The sequence below is a fragment of the Mercenaria mercenaria genome, chromosome 2 (assembly GCF_021730395.1).
Source record: "Mercenaria mercenaria strain notata chromosome 2, MADL_Memer_1, whole genome shotgun sequence".
In the NCBI taxonomy this organism is placed as follows: domain Eukaryota; kingdom Metazoa; phylum Mollusca; class Bivalvia; order Venerida; family Veneridae; genus Mercenaria; species Mercenaria mercenaria.
Genome location: NC_069362.1, coordinates 85,892,328 through 85,913,883, shown reverse-complemented (window position 1 = coordinate 85,913,883; position 21,556 = coordinate 85,892,328). Strand labels below are relative to the sequence as shown.

The following is a 21,556-nucleotide window of genomic DNA, read 5'->3' as shown; positions in this document are numbered from 1 at the left end:
CATAGATCATAAAATTAATTAATTACATAATGTTTTGATAAGAAGTACTGAACAAAGACACTTTCTATAAAATTTGTTGATCCACATCATAAATAAGGGTGCAGACAACACCCTAATTGCTTTGTTTTGACAGCTGTGCACAATAAACACACTTCCAAGGGGCCCAGGTCAATTAGCATAAATTCCATAATGTTGACAAGTGATCTATGGATTTTAATGGTTGTTGTGGTAACCACATCTTTTATTACACCAATCTTATGTCTCACTTTTACATAATTTGCCATAGTTGAATGATAGAATGCAAATAATAACTTGTTTTTGGGTCACCTATTTACTTTTCCATCCATCAATAGCTGTCCTAATATATATAAAGTCAGTGTGATTTTCAGAAAATGCCACCTGAATTAAAAGTGATAATTATCAATAAATTACAATTATAACCACAAGTTTTTCTGAAACTGATCTTTTAATTAACAGTTTAAACTTCACAAATATGCTTTTGTGGGCTTCATTGCCAATATATTTTATTGGTATTTTGCATTTAAATTATCAGTGTAGTAGAATGCGATAAAAGGAGTATCTATGGAGTAATGCATAGATGCGTTAAAAGGAGTATCTATGGAGTAATGCATAGATGCGTTAAAAGGAGTATCTATGGAGTAAAGGGTTAAGGGGCAATAACTCTAGAACCCATGATGGGATCTGGCCAGTTTTTGAAAGGAACTCAGATATCATGCCAATACAAGTTTTGTACAAGTTTGATCAAAATTGCTTGCAAAATGTGGTCTCTATCTTGTTCAGAAGAAATTGTGGATGGACGACGGACGAAGGGCGATCACAAAAGCTCACCCTGTCACTATTTGACAGGTGTGCTAAAAACAAGAAAGTAGGTCAGTAAGTCAAGGTCACAGTCAAGTGACCCCTAATCACTTGGGGTCATCAGGTAATTATAATTAAACAGTCTAGGAAATATGATCTGATAATTTTTAAAGTATTTTTTCCTATATAACCAAAAAATGTGGTCTCTTCAGTTTAAACAAGTATTGTCTTTAGTTTATACATAACTTATTTTAGGTCGATTGTGAAAGAAGTTCTACAACTTATATTAATCACTCTCGACACCTCATTCCTGATGGAATCCATCGCCATGAGGGTATGAGAGAAGAGGCCAGTTTCTGTCCTTTTAATGCTGAGTGCCAAGCAAGGGAGCCACTGGTACCATTTTTTACGTCTCTGGTATGATGCAGCCGGGGATCGAACCCACGACCTCCCGCACTCGAAGCGGACGCTCTACCACTAGGCTATCGAGGCGGTCAAAGTATTGTCTTTGATTTGACCTAGTGACCTAGTTTTTGATCCCAGATGACCGATATTCAAACTTGACCTAGATTTTATCAAGGTAATCATTCTGACCAAATTTCATGAAGATCTATTGATAAATACAGCCTCTATCGCATACACAAGCAAAATGTTGACAGACACATGCCAGACATTGAGCGATCACAAAAAAACAATCATTTCTGTAATTTCAAAATGAAGCAACAGCTATTTAATGTACAGTGTAACACAGCCCTCTCACGTATGAGGGCTTGCTCAAGCCATTCATTAGGTTCCTGGTCACTTCCCCTATATTCTCTATGTTTGAACTGGAAACTCTGGGTAACTCCAGTATTTAACTCTTCCAATTGTCACCTTGAGTGATCCTTGTTTTACTATAGATACAAAGTATACGTATCTTCACCTGAATTTAGTTGTCAAATGGTCCATTTTAATTTGAAGCATTTCTATAAAACCATGTTTGTGAACTCTGGCAGCTTTATAATTTTTGTGTACTGTCACCAATGTATTCTAAAACACTCGAGGTTGCCTCTTCATTCTTAAATACAGTTATACTAACACTTCCATCAATCCACACAATCTAAGAGCACCTATATCATCAGACCAGGCCGGCATCTGAAGCCATACCATAAAATATACTATCTTTATTCCGTAATAGCTCCTGTGGACTCTGGAACTCCCGAATATTTCCCTGGTCCAGCACCATTACCCTGAAAATAAAATAAGGTACTTACAGAGTTTATTTTTCATATCCCTAGACAATCAAAGGTTGAGAGCAAGATACTCAGAAGTTGAAAAGACTGTAAGAGCTAAACAGTACTTTCATGAAAACTGAAATAACTGTTGTTTTCTGAAAGTTTCCTTACCAACCTGATCCTAAACATACTGCTATCTCAAAGCTAATGCTTTAAAATATTGACAGTACCGACTGTCATACATTTATAGAGTTGAAAATATTTAACTAACTGTACATACATCTTTTTTTCAATCCTTTATAATGTAAGGTATCTGCCAAGCATTACCCTTTTTCACTCCATAAATTTTATAACAAGAAGCACAGTATAGGCAAACTTATAAAGTCACAAGAAGTAGATAAAACCTTTTATTTCAGTAGATATTCTCAAACTGACAATAAACAGGTTGTAAGTAGTAAATACAACTTTCTATTATCACATGTAAATAAATGTCAGATAGGTCCAACCGTAACAAATAAACAATTTCAGCTCAACTTGTTCTTTTAACAGAGTTTCCAAAACATAATATAAGGCTTACAAACTTTTATCTGTAGAAAAATAAGATGTACTGGCATCTTAATTTCAGAAGCTGTTTATTATTAACCTTTATACATCCACTGTACCAATGCAACTTAATTCAATTGAAACAGCAATGTTGTGAACAAGAAAAAACCTTACCTAGTGTAGTCCATGATAGTGTTAAGTCTATGAGCTATTGTAAGCACAGTGGCATCACTAAATTCTGTACGTATAGTATGCTGTATCAGATCATCAGTTTCCAGGTCGACTGCGGCAGTCGCCTCGTCCAGGACCAGAATTTTTGTCTTCCGTAACAAAGCTCTTGCTAAACACACCAGCTGCCGTTGTCCAACACTGGAAACAGAAATTAAATTCCAAGTTCAGACACCTAAATAATATTCTTGTAACTAGTTACAGCTTGAAGTTTGATGAAAACATGAAATAGTGATCATACCTGTATGGATTTTTTACTGTCAAGTTTCAAATGATGAAAATGTATGTAACTTATCAAGATGCTGGAAAACCACTGGCGTTGATGGATGTTGGATGTTACTTTGTAAAATCCAAATGTTCAAATTAAAACTGATGAAAGGTTTTAAAATGAATATTTCACCTTGCCTCTCAGCTACCTCTACTCATACATGTTCATCTACTAACCCTAACTATCCACAGTATTTCTTTATTTTTATAGTGTCGTTCTCCATCATACCTTCTGTCAGCTTCAGAAATGTAAACAAATGCACTACTGCTTCTTTTGAAATTGTCTTGCATTAAACGTATAAGTAAATACCTGAGATTTTCTCCTCCCTCAGTACACTCGTACTCTAACTTTGTAGGTAGACTGGACACAAATGCTTTCAGGTGAGCATGTTCTAAAGCTGTCCATACAGCATCATCTGTATGCTGGTCAAATGGATCAAGATTCATCCTCAGTGTACCAGAGAATAAAACTGGTTCCTGAAAACATATTTAAAGTATTTTTTCAAGTGGTTAATAGAAAAATAATGGTTCCCGAGAACCTGTATCAAGATACTGATAGGAATAACTAGGTAAAATAAAATGTTTCTAAAAGTACATAAAATGATATTGTAATATGTAATATGGTTTTTGATCATTCATACAGATTATTGTAACAGAAATGAACCATTAAATGAGCCGTGCCATGAGAAAACCAACATAGTGGGTTTGCGACCAGCATGGATCCAGACCAGCCTGCGCATCCCCGCAGTCTGGTCAGGATCCATGCTGTTCGCTTTCAAAGCCTATTACTATTAGAGAAACTGTTAGCGAACAGCATGGATCCTGACCAGACTGCGCGGATGCGCAGGCTGGTCTGGATCCATGCTGGTCGCAAACCCACTATGTTTGTTTTCTCATGGCACGGCTCAAATAAATCTATTAAGTTCTGCATTCAATCATTGTCTCCTTATGTGTTTACCTAAACATAAAGAGAAATGGTGGGCATTATTCAAATGTTTTAAAATCACTTTGTCCAGACTAATTCAAATTGTTAATACAAAGGGTTTGCATGTGTTAACATAATATTCAGAGCAGTCCCATATTCAGACCTGAAAAAATAGTGAGGCAGGCTTTTCTTAGTTTCTTGAGGTGTGTGTGTGTGTGGGGGGGGGGGGGGGGGGGGCATACAGGGGCTTAGGAACGAACTTAAGATGTGGTTATAGTGGCTTGGGTACAAATTTAGATAGGGTTATAGTGGCTAAGCTACAAAGATAGGATTATAGTGGCTTAAGTACAAGCTTAAATTAAGTTATAGTAACTTAGGTACAAGCTTAGACAGGGCTATAGCTACTTAGGTACAAACTGAGACAGAGTTAGAGTTAGAGTGTCTTAGGTACAAACTTAGACAGGGTTATAGCGGCCTAAGTGGAAACATCAATAACAAGGAAACACAAGTTTTGAATATTTCTCATAGATATAATGTTACAAGTTATGAAACTGTAATTTTTGTATAGGTACAAATGTATCAACATAATCTGCTAAAAAAAACACACCCAGACAGACAGCTACCCAAGCGTAGTTAGGGCACTGCAGAGATAAAAAGAGACAAATATTCGCTTTCTTGAATTCCCGAGACTGAATGGTTGTGAGGCTAAAATTACACTTCTATCATTACCAGCTGTAAAACCATGGCTTGAACCTACCTGTGGTATAATTGTAAGTTTACTACGTAGATCATGTAGACCTATTTCCCCAATATCCACACCGTCTATAATGATGCGTCCCTGTGCAGGTTCTATGATACGGAACAAAGCAAGAGTAAGGGAAGACTTTCCAGCACCCGTACGTCCAACTATACCAACCTGAAATAAGTCACTTTTCACTTGAAACATCACTACACAACACAAGTAATTTCTCTGGTACTCAATCTTGAAAAATAAGTCTGACAGTTACAACTGTAGTGATTTCAGTTTTAACTTGAGCCTGACAGAAACTTGTTTGACAGCTTGATAAGTAATTTGAACATAGCTTTGAAGATTACATAAATCAAAATAAGCTACAACCAGATCTTTCCCATTTAGAATTAGTGAAAATTCCCAAGTTTTTTTTTATTTATTTGTTTGTTTGTTAGGTTTAAAGTCACACAAATTCAGTTCAAGTCATATGGCCATTTTTAAGCTGAAATGGTGAAGGGAGAACAAAGGTATCCTTCTGGAAATTATTTCAAGCACCTGGGTAGAAACAAGGACCTTCACCAAGCCAGCTGGATAGCTGGATCGCTTCCTTACATGACAACCGGAGCAAGACTTGAATCACAAGTGAGAGCATGTGAGACTTTTTTTTCCTAGCATTAGTAACTGCAAGGTATTCTTTAAAAATTAGTAACTTACTTTTTCTCCTGGATTGACAGTACAGTCAATTCCTTTAATAACCAGATCTAATCCCTCCCTATATCTAGTCCCGTAGTTCTCAAACTTCACCTGTCCATTATCAGGCCAACTTTCAGATGGACGTTTCTCAGCAATTTCCCAGGCAGCCTGAAATGTATAATATAAGCTTTTCTCAGTTCCAGTATAACCTTAATAATATGTACATATTTTAAAAATTTCAACTTACAATTATAGTCGTTCAAGTAACGTAAATTTACGCTTGAAGAAGCAACATTCTATGTTAAACTACAGAATACCATGTCTTTCCAGGAACAAATAAAGGATTAGGGCTTAATTACAGCTGCCCTGTCAGCTTGGGTCAACAGGTGCTTTCTACTTTCACTGGTAGAGAGAGACATCAAATGCACTTCCAGAAAATATTTCATACAAGTGGAGTCAGTTCATTAGATCATTATGAGCAAATACATGTTTTCAAGATAAGCAAGTACCTGCTGGAAATTGACTTGGTAATACAACTATTGGGCATTTAATGTATAAATGAGCAGCACCATGAGAAAACCAACATGGTGCATGTGCGACCAGCATGGATTCAGAACAGCCTGCACATCTGCGCAGTCTGGTCAGGATTCATGCTGTTCGCTTTCAAAGCCTATTGCAATTAGAGAAACCGTTAGCGACCAGCATGGATCCTGACCAGACTGCGCGGATGCGCAGGCTGGTCTGGACCCATGCTGGTCGCAAATGCACTATGATGGGATTCTCATGCTGCGGCTCAAATAAGATTAACTTACCTCTGTGGGTGTTTCAGAATATTCTTTCACTCTCTCCACAGCTACGATGTTCGTCTCCAATTCTGTGGTCATACGCACCATCCAGTTCAAGGTCTGAGTCACCTGGAAAGAGGAACTCGTACATATTTGAAAACGCATTTCAAAGTGAATATTGTACAAACCTACCAGCAACTGTTTCACAAAGCATGTTCAGCTATTTGAATCCCTTCAACATAATACAAACGCTTTATTAAAATTTTCTATGTTGAAAAAGGGGAATAATTTTGTGAACTTAAGTTGGTGTTATGGAACCTGGTGCAGAATCATCATGTCATGATGTCAAAGGAAAAATTTGAAAGCATTCATTACAATAGTTTCTGACAGTGCTGCTTACATTCAAAACTTTCTAAAAGTGGAAAAGAGCCATTATTTCATCAATATGTATCAAAAAAGGTAAGATGTAAAATGGATCAAACTGACTGCCATGAAACTACCACATGCTTTTCATGCTTTTTAAATATCAAGATTTTATGTAGACGGGTGATGTCCATAAAATGTAGATTTTCGAATAACATTACTAGAAGTGTTGTTTTTTTTGTGTGTTACAGTTATAAATGAATGTTTTGGTTTAAACAATAAAAAGTGCTGAACAAATACTTACATTTAGAGCATATGTGATTGAGAGACCCACAATACCAGGGGACAGTGAATCTCGTGCAATGACGGCAAACAGTGCAGCAAAAAACAGAATACAGTTCCCAACAAATTCCAAACGAATGGCTAACCACCTAAAAGATATAATTATGTAAATGTAATTATAGCAATTTAATTTTCAACAAAGTCAATCATACAACACAGAGATTATGCATGTTAAAACAGTTTTTTTTTTCTGATATAAAAAACATTTACAAAATTCTGAGGGACCTGTTGGTGCCTGAGTTCTGCTGTGCTAGGGTATCAATGCTTCCCAAGCTATTTTGCAGAGGCTAAAATAGAAAACAGATATACATTAACACTATACCTGTAAAAATGCTAATTTAGATAAGCATGCACTTTGTGGCTTATTTCTTATCCCAGATGACCTATATCTAATTTGGCCTAGATTTCATAGAAACAAACATTTTGACCATTTTATGTGAATCAGGTAGATCATTAACCAACTTTTTCAATGATTTGACCCAGAGACACAGTTTTTGACCTCAGGTACCAAACTTTTAAATTTGACCTAGGTTTCATACAGATAAACATTCTGACAAAGATTTAGATGATCAAGCTGAAGAAGTGCCCTCTACATTGTTAACAAAGTATTCTATGATTTAACCTAATGACCTTATTTTGACAAAGTAACATGTTTTTGGGCTTTACCTAAATTTCATTGACAAAGATTAATTTTTTATGATGATCAAGTAGAAAATATGGTATCTAAGAGTGTTAGCTTCAGCTGTCCTAAGCACACATTTACTCCTCTGTTAAACAAGAGGGCCATGATCTGGCCTACTGACCTAGTTTTTGACCCTACATGACCAAGAGTTGAACATGACCTAAAGATCATCAAGACAAACATTCTGACTAAATTTCATAAAAATCTGGTTACAACAGTGGCCTCTAGAGTGTTCACAAGCTTTTCTTTTGATTTGACCGGTGACCTAGTTTTTGACCCCACATGACCCAGATTCGAACTTGACCTATAAATTATCAAAACAAACATTCTGACTAATTCTCATGAGTTTCAAACTTAAATTCTGGTCTCTAGAGTGTTGAAAAGATTTTTCTTTGATCTGGCCTAGTGGCCTAGTTTTTGACCCCACATGACCAAGATTCAAATATGACCTAGAAATGATTAAGACATACATTCTGACCCAGTTTCATAAAGATTGAGTCACAAATGTGGCCTCTAAAGTGTTCACAAGCTTTTCCTTTGATTTGACCAGGTGACCTAGTTTTTGACCCCACATGACCCAGATTCAAACTTGACCTAGAAATCATTAAGCCAAACTTTCTAAGTTTCATAAATATTGGGTCACAACTGTGGCCATTAGAGTGTTCACAAGCTTTTCCTTTGATTTGACCAGGTGACCTAGTTTTCAATCTAACTTGACCCAGTTTTGAACCTGACCTAGAGATCATCAAGACTAACATTCTGACCAAGTTTCATAAAGATTGGGTCACAAATGTGTTCTCTAGAGTGTTCACAAGCTTTTCAATTGATCTGACCTACTGACCTAGTTTTTAACCCAACATGACCCACATTCAAACTTGACCTAGAGATCATCATTACTAACATTCTGATCAAGTTTCATAAAGATTAGGTCACAATTGTGGTCTTTAGAGTGTTCACAAGCTATTCCTTAAATCTGATTAACTGATCTAGTTTTTGACCCCACATGACCCAGTTTCAAACTAGACCTAGAGATCATCAAGACAAACATTCTGACCAAGTTTCATAAAAAATTAGGTCACAAATGTGGTCTCTAGAGTGTTCACAAGCTTTTCGTTTGATTTGACCTACTGACCTAGTTATTGAACCCACATGACCCAGTTTCGAACTTGACCTAGAGATTAACAAGACAAACACTCTGACCAAGTTTCATAAATGTTGGGTCACAACTGTGGCCTCTAGAGTGTTCACAAGGCAAATGTTGACGCACAACGGACGACGGACAATGACCGTCACAATAGCTCACCTTGAGCACTTTGTGCTCTGGTGAGCTAAAAAAAACCCCTTGCAAACAACAAAAACAATGGTTTTATGACAGAACTGATACAAAATGTACATAAATGCTTGTTATAAAACTGATTTCACATATGATATATCTAATATTACGCTACATTTAATATTACACTTTCCTTGATAACTGAGTAAAATTCTCTATATTGCTTTAAACGATTACCCTTTAGTACCTGCTTAAACAATGGCTTAAAATAGACCCCAACAAAAACAAGAAGCAAAACAAGAAAAAAATTGCAGTCTGTCCATAAAAGGGTTCTAAAAATTTAGAAACTTTCAGTCATTTCTTTCTTTAAGTTCATCTACATATCAATGGTGACCATTTGTGAAAGTTGTAATATACGGATACATCAAATGACACAGACAATCTTTTAAGCCTTCCCCAGTTATTACTGGTAGGTGGCACAAAATATTTCTACAGACATACACACCTGTTAGATATAATAGTGGGATAATGGCATTCCAAGTTAGCATCCACTTTATTGTCAGAAGTTTCTATAAACCGTTCCTGTTGTCTATATGCTCGCACAGTTGTCACTCCCGTAACCGTCTCCCCAAAATGGGAGTAGATTGGAGATCTACTCACTGACTCGAGTCGTTTAAGCTGGCGGGACGTTGCCACATAGAAGCGCTGTAAACATTATTCAGATTATATTAATATGAATGTAGTAAGAAAGTGAAGTCTGATATGACAATAATACAAGTAACAAATTTTTCATTTTTTTTCCTCCTAAATTTGGGTTTCAACAGTATTTCAGTTGCATAATGGCTGGCAGCTAATCTAACCAGTATTCCTGGAATATGTACCACTACTAACCTGTTCTCCACTTAATTGCCAACTTCTCCACATGAATCAGAGGTGGAGGATGAATGAATTCTGACACAATGTTTTCCATCAAATTGTCATGAAGAATGTAGCCTCGCCGGTGGCTCGAGCTCAAGACCCAATGATCCACGCTCTTCCTATTGAGCTATGCAGTCAAGTAAAAAATCTTCTCAAGCAAATTAAGATTATAAATACAGAAATGAGCTGCACCATGAAATAACGAACATAGTGCATTTGCGACCAGCATGGATTCAGACCAGCCTGCGCACCCGCGCAGTCTGGCCAGGATCCATGCTGTTCGCTTTCAAAGCCTATTACAATTAGAGAAACCGTTAGTGAACAGCATGGATCCTGACCAGACTGCGCAGGCTGGTCTGGATCCATGCTGGTCACAAATGCACTATGTTGGATTTCCCATGGCACGGCTCAAATGTTTCCAAAACATAAAACTTGACATTACATAAAGTGTTGCAAAATGCAGCAGATTAAAGGAAGCACCATGTTTCCCCGCCAAACCCAGCAATCTTCAGTAACATGCAAGCATACTAATATCATTATATTTAATCATTCTGATAGAATTTTTCTGTTTTTAAACATCAAAAATTTCAAAGTCCACATACAACAATACTCCAGAAATATAAAGTATTTAACCTATTCTAGTCAAACTTGTGTTAAGGACAGTACAGGTCGCATCACTCCTGAATGAAGGTTATTTAGCCGCACCATGAGAAAACCAACATCGTACATTCGCGACCAGCATGTATCCACGCAGTCTGGTCAGGATCCATGCTGTTCGCTAACGGTTTCTCTAATTGCAATAGGCTTTGAAAGCAAACAGCATGGATCCTGACCAGACTGCGTGGATGCCCAGGCTTGTCTGGATCCATGATGGTCGCAAAAGCACTATGTTGGTTTTCTCATGGCATGGCTCATTTCATCTTTTTTAAGGTCATTGGCATGTAATGAGAATCTGTTTATTTCTGTGTGATAATGTATATTGGGTTAAATACAAATCATATTAGCACTCAACTTTCCATTTCTGCCATGTAATACTATGGCATATATATAAAATACATACACTGATATAACTTGCAAATTGTCATTACGTGCCAACTGTTTTTAGTGACCATCTACATTTAACAAGTTGTCTCTCTACATAAGTTTAAATAACAGTTTATATAAAATCAATGGGGGATACAGCAGTCTGAAATGAGGGCCATTTCAACACTATGTTGACTCAATGATATATATGATTTAGCAAGCCATTATATTGTAGAATACACTTCTAAGAATATATAGGTTTATCATATTTAAAACCCCAGTCAAGACTATAATAGAGTTGGTACATTGTGTTCTTCTAAAACTGCTTTTGAAATTATATAAATTTCATTATACAATAATAATTATTTCCTATCAGTAAAAGCTTACATGGGTACTAAAATTTTTAAGTATATGATGGTTTGAAACAATCCAGTGACAATACTGACATCACTATTCCACTATTCCATCATACTACCCACTATAAATATTCCAGAAAATATAGCAGTGGTTGAGGACATATAATTTCATGTATACAAAATGTATCTAGGTAAATGACAAATCTCTGTCTTGTAAATGTTCTGGTATTGCTGCGTTTACACTTAGCCACGATGTCCACGATTTAAAGAAAAGCACGGAACTCCACGATTTATTGCAAGAATTTTGTATTACTACGCTTTCCTTCGCTTTCTTACGCTCTCAGTATGTTTTGTTACTACCTGCAGCGTTTTATTACGAAACCAACACGATTCTGGTCGAGATCTGCCACGATTTTATCACGTTCTCTCAAGTTCTCTTACAATTACCACGATATGCTATCACGTTTTGTCACGTTCTGTTTAGATCCCTCACGTTATTAAGTTTTGTTAAGCTCTCCTACTATTTATGGCCACCATTTGTTCAAGATTGTCACGTTTTGAGCACGACTGGAGTATAAAAAGGAGGCATGGGTCATCCTCTCATTCTCTCCAGAGATTCCAAAGAGGAACGAGCTATGCATCAAAGAGCTGAACAAGATGCTGAATTTGCAATTTTCGTGTATGCCTTTAATAGTTTCTCGTCGGCAGCAGCAACAAGGGACGAAAAACGGCAGGATAGAAGAGAGAGGAAGGAGAAGAAGAAATAGAAGGCCTAAGACCTGCTGGGTGAGATCATTGTTAAATGGAAACTGAAGGCACTAACTGGGACACTACCCTCAACTTTTCAACACAGAACTAAGGCGTGAAGATGTTGGCTCCAATGTCAACTATGTAAGGATGCCTCCAGATCTAGTGGAACTTAGAATCGTGTTTCCAAGTTCACCATACGATGGAGCATCAAGGTCTGCATTACGCTCTACAATGATCTCCACATTCTATCACGCTCTATCAAGATTTAAGATAAATCGTGGCAAAATTTTTGACCATCATAAATTTTGTCACGATCCTTACGATCATCATGATTCCACCAAGTTCCCTCAAGATCACCACGATTCGATCCCACGAGGCCCCACGCTTCTCTCAAGTCGTGGACATCGTGGCTAAGTGTAAACGCAGCATATGCCACAGTGCCTGCATTATCAATAATTACAATTATACCCTCTTGAGTTTGTTTGTTTGTTCAGACTAACTTTGGAAGTTTGATCTCATTTAAATACAATTTCTTGTAATATCTATTGTATTGCTAGTAAAGTGCTGTACTTTTTTATTGATTAAAATGTTGTGCAGATAACTAGTGTTGTGTTCCTGCATACTGTGTTTTTGATAAAGAATGAATGTTATATAAGTTTATGTATACTAATTACATTTAAAACTTTGTGTTTAGCTACTTCTTTCTCTTTTCTGTGCTATTGAAATGTCCTCAGTTTCAAATAAGTCTGGCAAATGAAGATGTAAGTATGTTCCTGCTTATGTGAATTAAGTACAAGAGATCACAGAGTGATCTTGGCGCCCACCAATGTGCCATTTTTGAGTATTCCAAATTTCAAGACTTACTGACTACCTCAAGGTCAAATTTCATTTCTGTACACAACACTGTGCATGTAGTCCAAATTCAAAAGCTGTAGCTTGAGAAATGTGAAAGTAGGTCACTAGGTTAATGTCAAGGTCAAAGTTTGTTTCGGTACACAATCCTATGCATGTGGTCTAAATTTGAAGCCTGTAGCTACAGAAATGTGAAAGTATGTCACTAGGTCAATCTTAAGGTCAAAGTTCATTTCGGTACACAAAACTATGCAAGTGGTCCAAATTTGAAGGCTGTAGCTTGAGAAATGTAAAAGTAGGTCACTAGGTCAAAATCAAGGTCAAATTCTATTTCGGAATAAAAACTATGCATGTGGTCCAAATTTGAAGCCTGTACCTTAAAAATGTGAAAGTAGGTCACTAGGTCAATGTAAAGGTCAAAGTTCATTTCGGTATACAAACCTATGCATGTGGTCCAAATTTGAAGGCTATAGCTTGAGAAATGTAAAAGTAGGTCACTAGGTCAAAATCAAGGTCAAATTTTATTTCGGAATACAAAACTATGCATGTGGTCCAAATTTGAAGCCTGTACCTAACAAAAATGTGAAAGTAGGTCACAAGGTCAATGTAAAGGTCAAAGTTCATTTCGGTACACAAAACTATGCAAGTGGTCCAAATTTGAAGGCTGTAGCTTGAGAAATGTAAAAGTAGGTCACTAGGTCAAAATCATGGTCAAATCTTATTTCGGAATACAAAACTATGCATGTGGTCCAAATTTGAAGCCTGTACCCTAAAAATGTGAAAGTAGGTCACTAGGTCAATGTGAAGGTCAAGGTTTTTTTTGGTACACAAAACTATGCATGTGGTCCAAATTTGAAGGCTGTAGCTTGAGAAATGTGAAAGTAGGTCACTAGGTCAAAATCAATGTCAAATTTCATTTTGAAACACGGAACTATGCATATGGTCCAAATTTGAAGCCTGTACTTTCAAAAATGTGAAAGTAGGTCACTAGGTCAAAATCAAGGTCAAAGTTTTTTCCAGTGCACAAAACTATGCATGTGGTCCAAATTTGAAGGCTGTAGCTTGAGAAATGTGAAAGTAGGTCACTAGGTCAAAATCAAGGTCAACTCATGTCAAGGTTCATCTTGCCACTCAAAAATATACATGTGGTCCAAATTTGAAGGCTGTAGCTACAGAAATGTGAAAGTAGGTCACTAGGTCAAAATCAAGGTCAACTCATGTCAAGGGTCATCTTGCCACTCAAAAATATACATGTGGTCCAAATTTGAATGTTGTAGTTATTGACAAGAACATTTTAAAAGCTTTTCCCTATATAAGTCTATATGAACCATGTGACCCCTGGGGCGGGGCCATTTTTGACCCTAGGGCGATAATTTGAACAAACTTGGTAGAGAACCACTAGATGATGCTACATTACAAGTATCAAAGCCTTAGGCTTTGTGGTTTGGACAAGAAGATTTTCAAAGTTTTTCCTTATATAAGTCTATGTAAATCATATGACCCCCAGGGCGGGGCCATATTTGACCCTAGGGGTATAATATGAATAATCTTAGTTGAAGACCACTAGATGATGTCACATACAAAATATCAAAGCCCTAGGCCCTGTGGTTTTGGACAAGGGGTTATTCAAAGTTTTTCCCTATATAAGTCATTATAAACTATGTGACCCCCAGGGCGGGGCCATATTTGACCCCAGAGAAATAATTTGTATCATCTTGGTAGAGGACCACTAGATGATGCTTCAAACCAAATATCAAAGCCCTAGGCTCTGTGGTTTTGGATAAGAAGGTTTTCAAAGTTTTTCCCTATATAAATCTATGTAAAATATAGAAATAAACAAAGGGCCATAACTCACTCATAAATTGTTGAACCAGTCTGAATTTCAGGGGGACACAACTAGGGTACCAATACATCATTCTGACAAAGTTTGGTCAAAATCCCCCCAGTAGTTTCTGAGGAGATGCGATAACGAGAAATTGTTAACGGACGGACGGACGGACGGAATGACGGACGGACGGACCACGGACGCAGAGTGATTTTAATAGCCCACCATCTGATGATGGTGGGCTAAAAAGAGATGACAGTTAGGTCCATCTTGTTAACAAGAGGGCCCTGAAGGCCCTGTATCGCTCACCTCAAGAAAGTAAGTCAGTAGGTCACATTCATGGTCACTGAAGTCAGTTTTAAGATCGGTGTGCAAAACTGTACATGTCATCCAAATTTCAAGGCCGTATCTAAAAAAACCAAAAAAGTAGGTCAGTAGGTCACATTCCACATTACCCAGATTCAAACTTGACCTAAAGATCATCAAGTTTCATGAAGATACAGTCATAAATGTGACCTCTAGAGTGTTAACAAGCTTTTCCTTTGATTTGACCTGGTGACCAAGTTTCTGACTCCACTTGACCTAGATTTGAACTTGACCTAAAGATCATCAAGATTAACATTCTGACCAAGTTTCATAGAGATATTATTATAAATGTGGCCTCTAGAGTGTTAAGCTTTACATTTGATTTGACCTGGTGACCTAGTTTTTGACCCCACCTATCCAAGATTTAAACTTTACCTAAAGATCGTCAGGATTAACATTCTGACCAAGTTTCATTAAGATATGGTCATCAATGTGGCCTCTAGAGTGTTCACTAGCTATTCCTTTGATTTGACCTAGCGACCTAGTTTTTGACCCCACCTGATCCAGATTTGAACTTGATCTAAAGATCATCAAGATTATCATTCTGACCAAGTTTCATTAAGGTATGGTCATAAATGTGGCCTCTAGAGAGTTAACTAGCTTTTCCTTCAGATTTGACCTGGTGACCTAGCTTTTGATCCCACCTGACCCAGATTTAAACTTGACCTAAAGGTCATCAAGGTTAACATTCTGACCAAGTTTCATTAAGATATAGTCCTAAATGTGGCCTCTAGAGTGTTAACAAGCTTTACCTTTGATTTGACCTAGTGACCTAATTTCTGACTCCACTTGACCTAGATTTGAACCTGACCTAAAGATCATCAAGATTAACATTCTGACAACCGTTCATGAAGATACATCATAAATGTGGCCTCTTGAGTGTTAACAAGATTTTCCTTTGATTTGACCTGGTGACCTAGTTTTTGACCCCACCTGACCCAGATTCGAACCTAACCTGGAGATCATCAAGATTAAAATTCTGACAAAGTTTCATGAAGATTAAGTCATAAATGTGGCCTCTAAAGTGTTAACAAGCTTTCCCTTTGATTTGAGCTGGTGACCTAGTTTTTGACCCCAGATGACCCAATATCAAGCTCGTCCAAGATTTTATTGAGAGTAACATTCTGACCAAGTTTCATTAAGATTGGACTAAAATTGTGACCTCTAGAGTGTTAACAGTTTTACATGAAAAGTAAAGGGGAACAATGTTTTGAGAATATTTAAATATTCAGCAGTAAGGTATGATATGGGGCAGTATTAAAAGGTAAAACAGCTAAGACAAGTAAAATGTTGGTAAAGATATTGTTCATTTAACAACTTTAATGTTCTCTTTTTCAAGGATGAATCATGATGATTTCATAAAGTTGTTAAATTCATTCCTTCACAATAGCTGTTTCCCTTAGATTTAATTGCAAATGGCAATCCATAGTGGGCTCATATAAAAATGACTTAAACAATTATGGATTGTTCTTTTTCAATTTTAGGGCTGGACGTTATTACAAAAACATAACAAGAGCTGTCCATAAGATAGCCAATGCTGGACTATTTGAACTGTCCCAGAAGCAGGAATATCACCCTAAATGTTTAATATCTATAGGGTTTCAATCCAGTATCTGCATTAGTTTTGGAGACAGTAACTTGCATGCAAAACTTGAAGCTGAAGTTATTAAGTTCAACAAGAGGGTCATGATGACCCTGGATCCGTCACCTGAGTAATATGAGCTACATGTTTCAAATGTCAGACTGATGCTAAAATATCAAGAAAGTATGTCAGTAGGTCACATTCATGGTCACTGAAAGTCAATTTTAAAATCAGTGCGAAACTGTATAAGTCATTCAAATTTCAAGGTTGTATCTTAAACAAGAGGGCCATGAAGGCACTGTATCGCTCACCTGACCTATTGACCTAAAGATCATAAAGATTAACATTCTGACCAAGTTTCTTTAAGATATGGTCATAAATGTGGCCTCTAAAGTGTCAACTAGCTTTTCCTTTGATTTGACCCGGTGACCTAGTTTTTGACCCCACATGACCAAGATTCGAACCTGACCTAAAGATCATCAAGGTTAACATTCTGACTAAGTTTCATGAAGATACAGTCAAAAATGTGGCCTCTAGTGTTAACAAGCTTTTCCTTTGAGTGTTCACTAGCTATTCCTTTGATTTGACCTAGTGACCTAAATTTTAACCCCACCTGATCCAGATTTTAACGTGACCTATAGATCATCAAGATTAACATTCTGATCAAGTTTCATTAAGATATGGTCATAAATGTGGCCTCTACAGTGTTAACAAGCTTTTCCTTTGATTTGACCTGGTGACCTAGTTTTTTTTATCCTACATGACCCAGGTTCAAACTGGACCTTGAGATCATCAAGATTAACATTCTGACCAGGTTTCATGAAGATAAAGTCATAAATGTCGCCTCTACAGTGTTAACAAGCTTTTCCTTTGATTTGACCTGGTGACCTAATTTTTGACCCCAGATGATCCAATATCGAACTCATCCAAGATTTTATTGAGAGTAACATTCTGACCAAGTTTCATTAAGATTGAGCCAAAATTGTGACCTCTAGACTGTTAACAGTCAAATTGCTGACGACGACGGACGGCAACAGACACAGGGCGATCACAAAAGCTCACCTTTGAGCACTTTGTGCTCAGGTGATGCTAAAAAAAAATCGATCATCACCAATCCTTACAAAAAAGAGTTGTTTTACATGAAAAGTGAAGGGGAACAATGTTTTGAGAATATTTAAATATTCAGCAGTAAGATATGACGACCATGGACACAGGGCAATCACAAAAGCTCACCTTTGAGCACGAGCTAAAAACAAGAAAGCAGGTCAAGGTCACAGTCAAGTAAATCCTACTTGGGGTCATCAGGTAATTATAATTAAATAGTGTAGGAAATATGATCAGATAATTTTTTAAGTATTTTCCTATATAACACATATAATTGACCACAAGGCAATGCTTCATACCAAATACCAAAGACCTAGGTCTTGTATTTACAGGCAAGAGGATTTCTAAAGTTTTTACCCATATAAATCTATGTAAAACTTGGGAACCCTGGATAGGGCCTCTTTTCACCTCAGGGGCATAATTTGAACAAATATGCCCACGGGCAGAATGCCAAGCCTGCCAGCTGTCAAGTGTGACCTTGATCTTAGACCTAGGGACCTGGTTCTTGTGCACGACACTCCGTCTCATAATGGTGAACATTCATGCCAAGTTACATCAAAATCCAACCATGCATGAAGAAGAAATGCTCCGGACAAACTTCAATTTGACCTTTGACCTCAAACTGTGACCTTGACCTTTGAGATACGAACATGGGGTTTGCGCATGACACGCCTTCTCATTGAGGTAAAAATTCATGCCAAATATAAACAAGATTGGTCCATGCATGTCAAAGTTATAGTCCGGAGAAAATTGGACAGACAGATGCACGCATGCACGCACGAACGGACGGATGCATGCACACACATACACTGAACTGCCAAAAGTGGCGACTAAGTCGAACTCACCACAAGCGGGCTCAACAATAATCTTGGTAGAGGACCACTAGGCAATGCAATATACCAAATATCAAAAGCCTCGGCCTTGCAGTTTCAGACAAGAACATTTTTAAAGTTTTTTCCTTTACAAGTCTATGCTAAACTTGGGACCCCCCGGCGGGGCCTCTTTACACCCCAGGGTAATAATTGATAATAATTTGAACAATCTTGGTAGAGGACCACAAGGCAATGCAACGTACCAAATATTTAAGGCCTAGGTCTTATGGTTTCAGACAAGAAGACTTTTAAAGTTTTTTCCTATATAAGTCTATGTAAAACTTGGGACCCCTGGGGCAGGGCCTCTTTTCAGACTAGGGGCATAATTTGAACATTCTCCTCTTTTCACCCCAGGGGCATCATAGTTAAATTTGAACAATCTTCATAGAGGACCATTAGATGATGTCACCAGCCAAATGTCAAGGCTCTATGCCTTGCGGTTTTGGAAAAGAAGGTTTTTTAAGCCATGGAAACCAGAGTTCTATGTGGAATTCAATTATTTGAACAATTTTGACCGTGACCTGTGATGTGCGCTCTGCACATTGTATTGATATGGTTAATATTTAATGCTAGTTTTATGAAGATCTTCAAAGTGGTTTAAGAGATATGCAGCGGACATGAATACGCACAGACAGACGGATGGCTGTGCCAACTGACAGACATGCATGACTGCAATATAGCCAGGGTTCGACACTAACGGTGTCCCGGGGGCCCGAGGATCCCAAATTTTGAGGAGGAACAACTATAAGCTGGGATTCCGGCTGGATACCTATTTTTTTGTCAATGATATCCAAAAAGTAAAAGATAAATACTTGTTTGAAAAGTATTTTAATTTAATTAATTAACCCTTTCCCACATCGATACGTTTATCACCGTATCTATCGATTACCAGACAGAAACGTATTCACCCGTGTCTATCGGTTACCCGACAGAAACGTATAATACCGATTAACGGCCATTTGAACAGAATCGTTTTATCCCGTGTCTCATAATCAATCGCTTTATTTTCGTTCTTTTCCTAAAGAAACAAATTCCGGATGTTTACTAACTCAAAATATGGGATTTCGTCATCATTATTTACGTACAAGATCATGTGGTTACTATTTAAATATATCGGGTACTTTTCAAAGAAAGACACCGGGTTTTTTTCCTACATGTGCACGACGCTACGTCATGGAAAATTACTGAGAAAACTGCTTGCAACTGGCCGGTTCGCGGGACTTTCCTCGTTCTAAAAATAACAACCATTTAACATCTAAGTATTTTTAAATGTGTTAGGTCATGAAGGTCACGCGTGATACACGCAGATTTCCCCTGAACAACAATTTGTGTTTACGATGGCTTGGAATTTATGGCCTTACACAAAGAAGTATAAAATATATTTATTTTTATAGCTCTTTGCCTTACATAACGGAAAGTGTTAATCAAAACAGAAGGTCCGCGGCTTTCAAATATTTTATGACACCCCAAGAGTTAACTGCAGCGGAAGTCACCCGTGATGTACCAACGTTTGATCATCAAAATATTACTTAATATTATCTAAAAATATTTTAATTTTTAGCACAAGAATACTGTAGTCGGTTACGAGTCTCGATCTCAGCGATCTTTTTGCACTTTCAGAAATTTTACGATCCGTTATTTTTGTAGTGTTATTCAGTTTGATGGTTGTTTTTTTTATATAAATACTTACCGATTCCGATTCGGAAGATAAGTCTATTAACTATAAATCAAACTTTCAAACATCAAAATGGAGTTGTATATGAATTTCAATGTGAAAGTAATCCAAAACAGAATTTTATGCCTAAAAATATAATTCCCTTACTTTAACACTTTTATATCTTCAAACCTCAAAGAGAAACTACAATTAATTTTGTATCATCGGAAATATAAATGCCAGGTAATATTAAGATTTTATATTTTAAAATATATGAAGAGAAGTCAAGAATTTCAAGAATTTTTTTTTTTGATATTATAATTTTTAGTGGTTGTCACAACAGACTTGACAATGATTATATCTATAAGATACAAGTGTCTCCAAGTCGAGACCTTGTCTTGACATTGGCAAACATGTAAATTGATATCAGTTTGGATACATTCTTCTGTAGGAGTTAAGGTGTCTGCCACTCAATACAGAGGTTGCGGGTTCGAATCCCACTGGGGTCACGACCGTAACTTCTCATAAGACACCTGTTGTGATTGTTTTTATATATCATATTATGAGGGATCCCAAAGCCTGAGGAGGACCCCCAGATTTAAAAAGAAGAGATTCCTTTGGGAACCTTGTTCAAATAAGTTAGTGTCTAACCCTGATAGCCCCCATATACTTTGTATCTAAGGGTATAATCACTGTCTAGTGTTAACAGTAAAATTGTTACTAGTAACTACAGATAACAGACAAAGACTAGGGACATTACAAAGGTGATCACAATAGCTCACCTTCAGCACTCTATGCTCAGGTGTGCTTAAAGGACATTTGGAAATTACTGAAAATTTTAAAATGCTTTGTTACTCTTAAAGTTAACATTCATAAAGGCATAACAAACTTAGCGAAATATTACATGCAAATTAGCATAAACAAAGTTACCTGTACAAAGAAATATATGATTCCCAGAGGAGGAACAACAACAAGAAACAAGTGTAAAGTTGCCACAATGATACCCAAACTTGCAACAGCTTGCAAAGTCACATTGATCATGGACCGAACAGTAAATGGTACAACATAGTCTATTGTGGCCATATCTTCAGAAAGACGATTCAAAACTCGACCGCTTAGGTTGGATTCATGAAAACTCATTGGTAGATGGAGGAGATTTTTCAGAATGGCCAGATATATCTTCCTAGAAGCTTTGATGCCACAGACTGCCATAAGGAAAGCAGAGAATGCCTCCAGAATGCCTGAAAGTACATGGGGTGTATGATGTACATGAAGTGTATGATGGGTCAATCTATCAACTAGAAGGATGAGTTAGGACAATACTGTGTCCAGTTATGGCGAATGCTCCACTGTTGCAAGTCTTTTTCTATTAGGGTATCAGCATCCAACA

General features: G+C 37.2%; 1 protein-coding gene across 5 annotated transcripts in view; it reads right to left on the bottom strand.

Annotated features, from left to right (window-relative positions):
• Nucleotides 1-447: 447 nt before the first annotated feature.
• Nucleotides 448-21,556, bottom strand: part of LOC123562334 (multidrug resistance-associated protein 1-like) — a 96,171-nt gene continuing 75,062 nt past the window's right edge. For all 5 annotated transcript variants that reach the window (XM_053537121.1, XM_053537124.1, XM_053537120.1 and 2 more), the window contains exons 23-30: nucleotides 9,370-9,569; nucleotides 6,872-6,998; nucleotides 6,232-6,333; nucleotides 5,441-5,587; nucleotides 4,754-4,912; nucleotides 3,382-3,548; nucleotides 2,751-2,945; nucleotides 448-2,048 (exon numbers count right to left, since the gene is read on the bottom strand). In XM_053537121.1, the coding sequence (XP_053393096.1) occupies nucleotides 1,937-2,048; nucleotides 2,751-2,945; nucleotides 3,382-3,548; nucleotides 4,754-4,912; nucleotides 5,441-5,587; nucleotides 6,232-6,333; nucleotides 6,872-6,998; nucleotides 9,370-9,569 (1,209 nt within the window). In that variant the 3' untranslated portion in view covers nucleotides 448-1,936. The remainder of the gene's footprint in view (nucleotides 2,049-2,750; nucleotides 2,946-3,381; nucleotides 3,549-4,753; nucleotides 4,913-5,440; nucleotides 5,588-6,231; nucleotides 6,334-6,871; nucleotides 6,999-9,369; nucleotides 9,570-21,556) is intronic.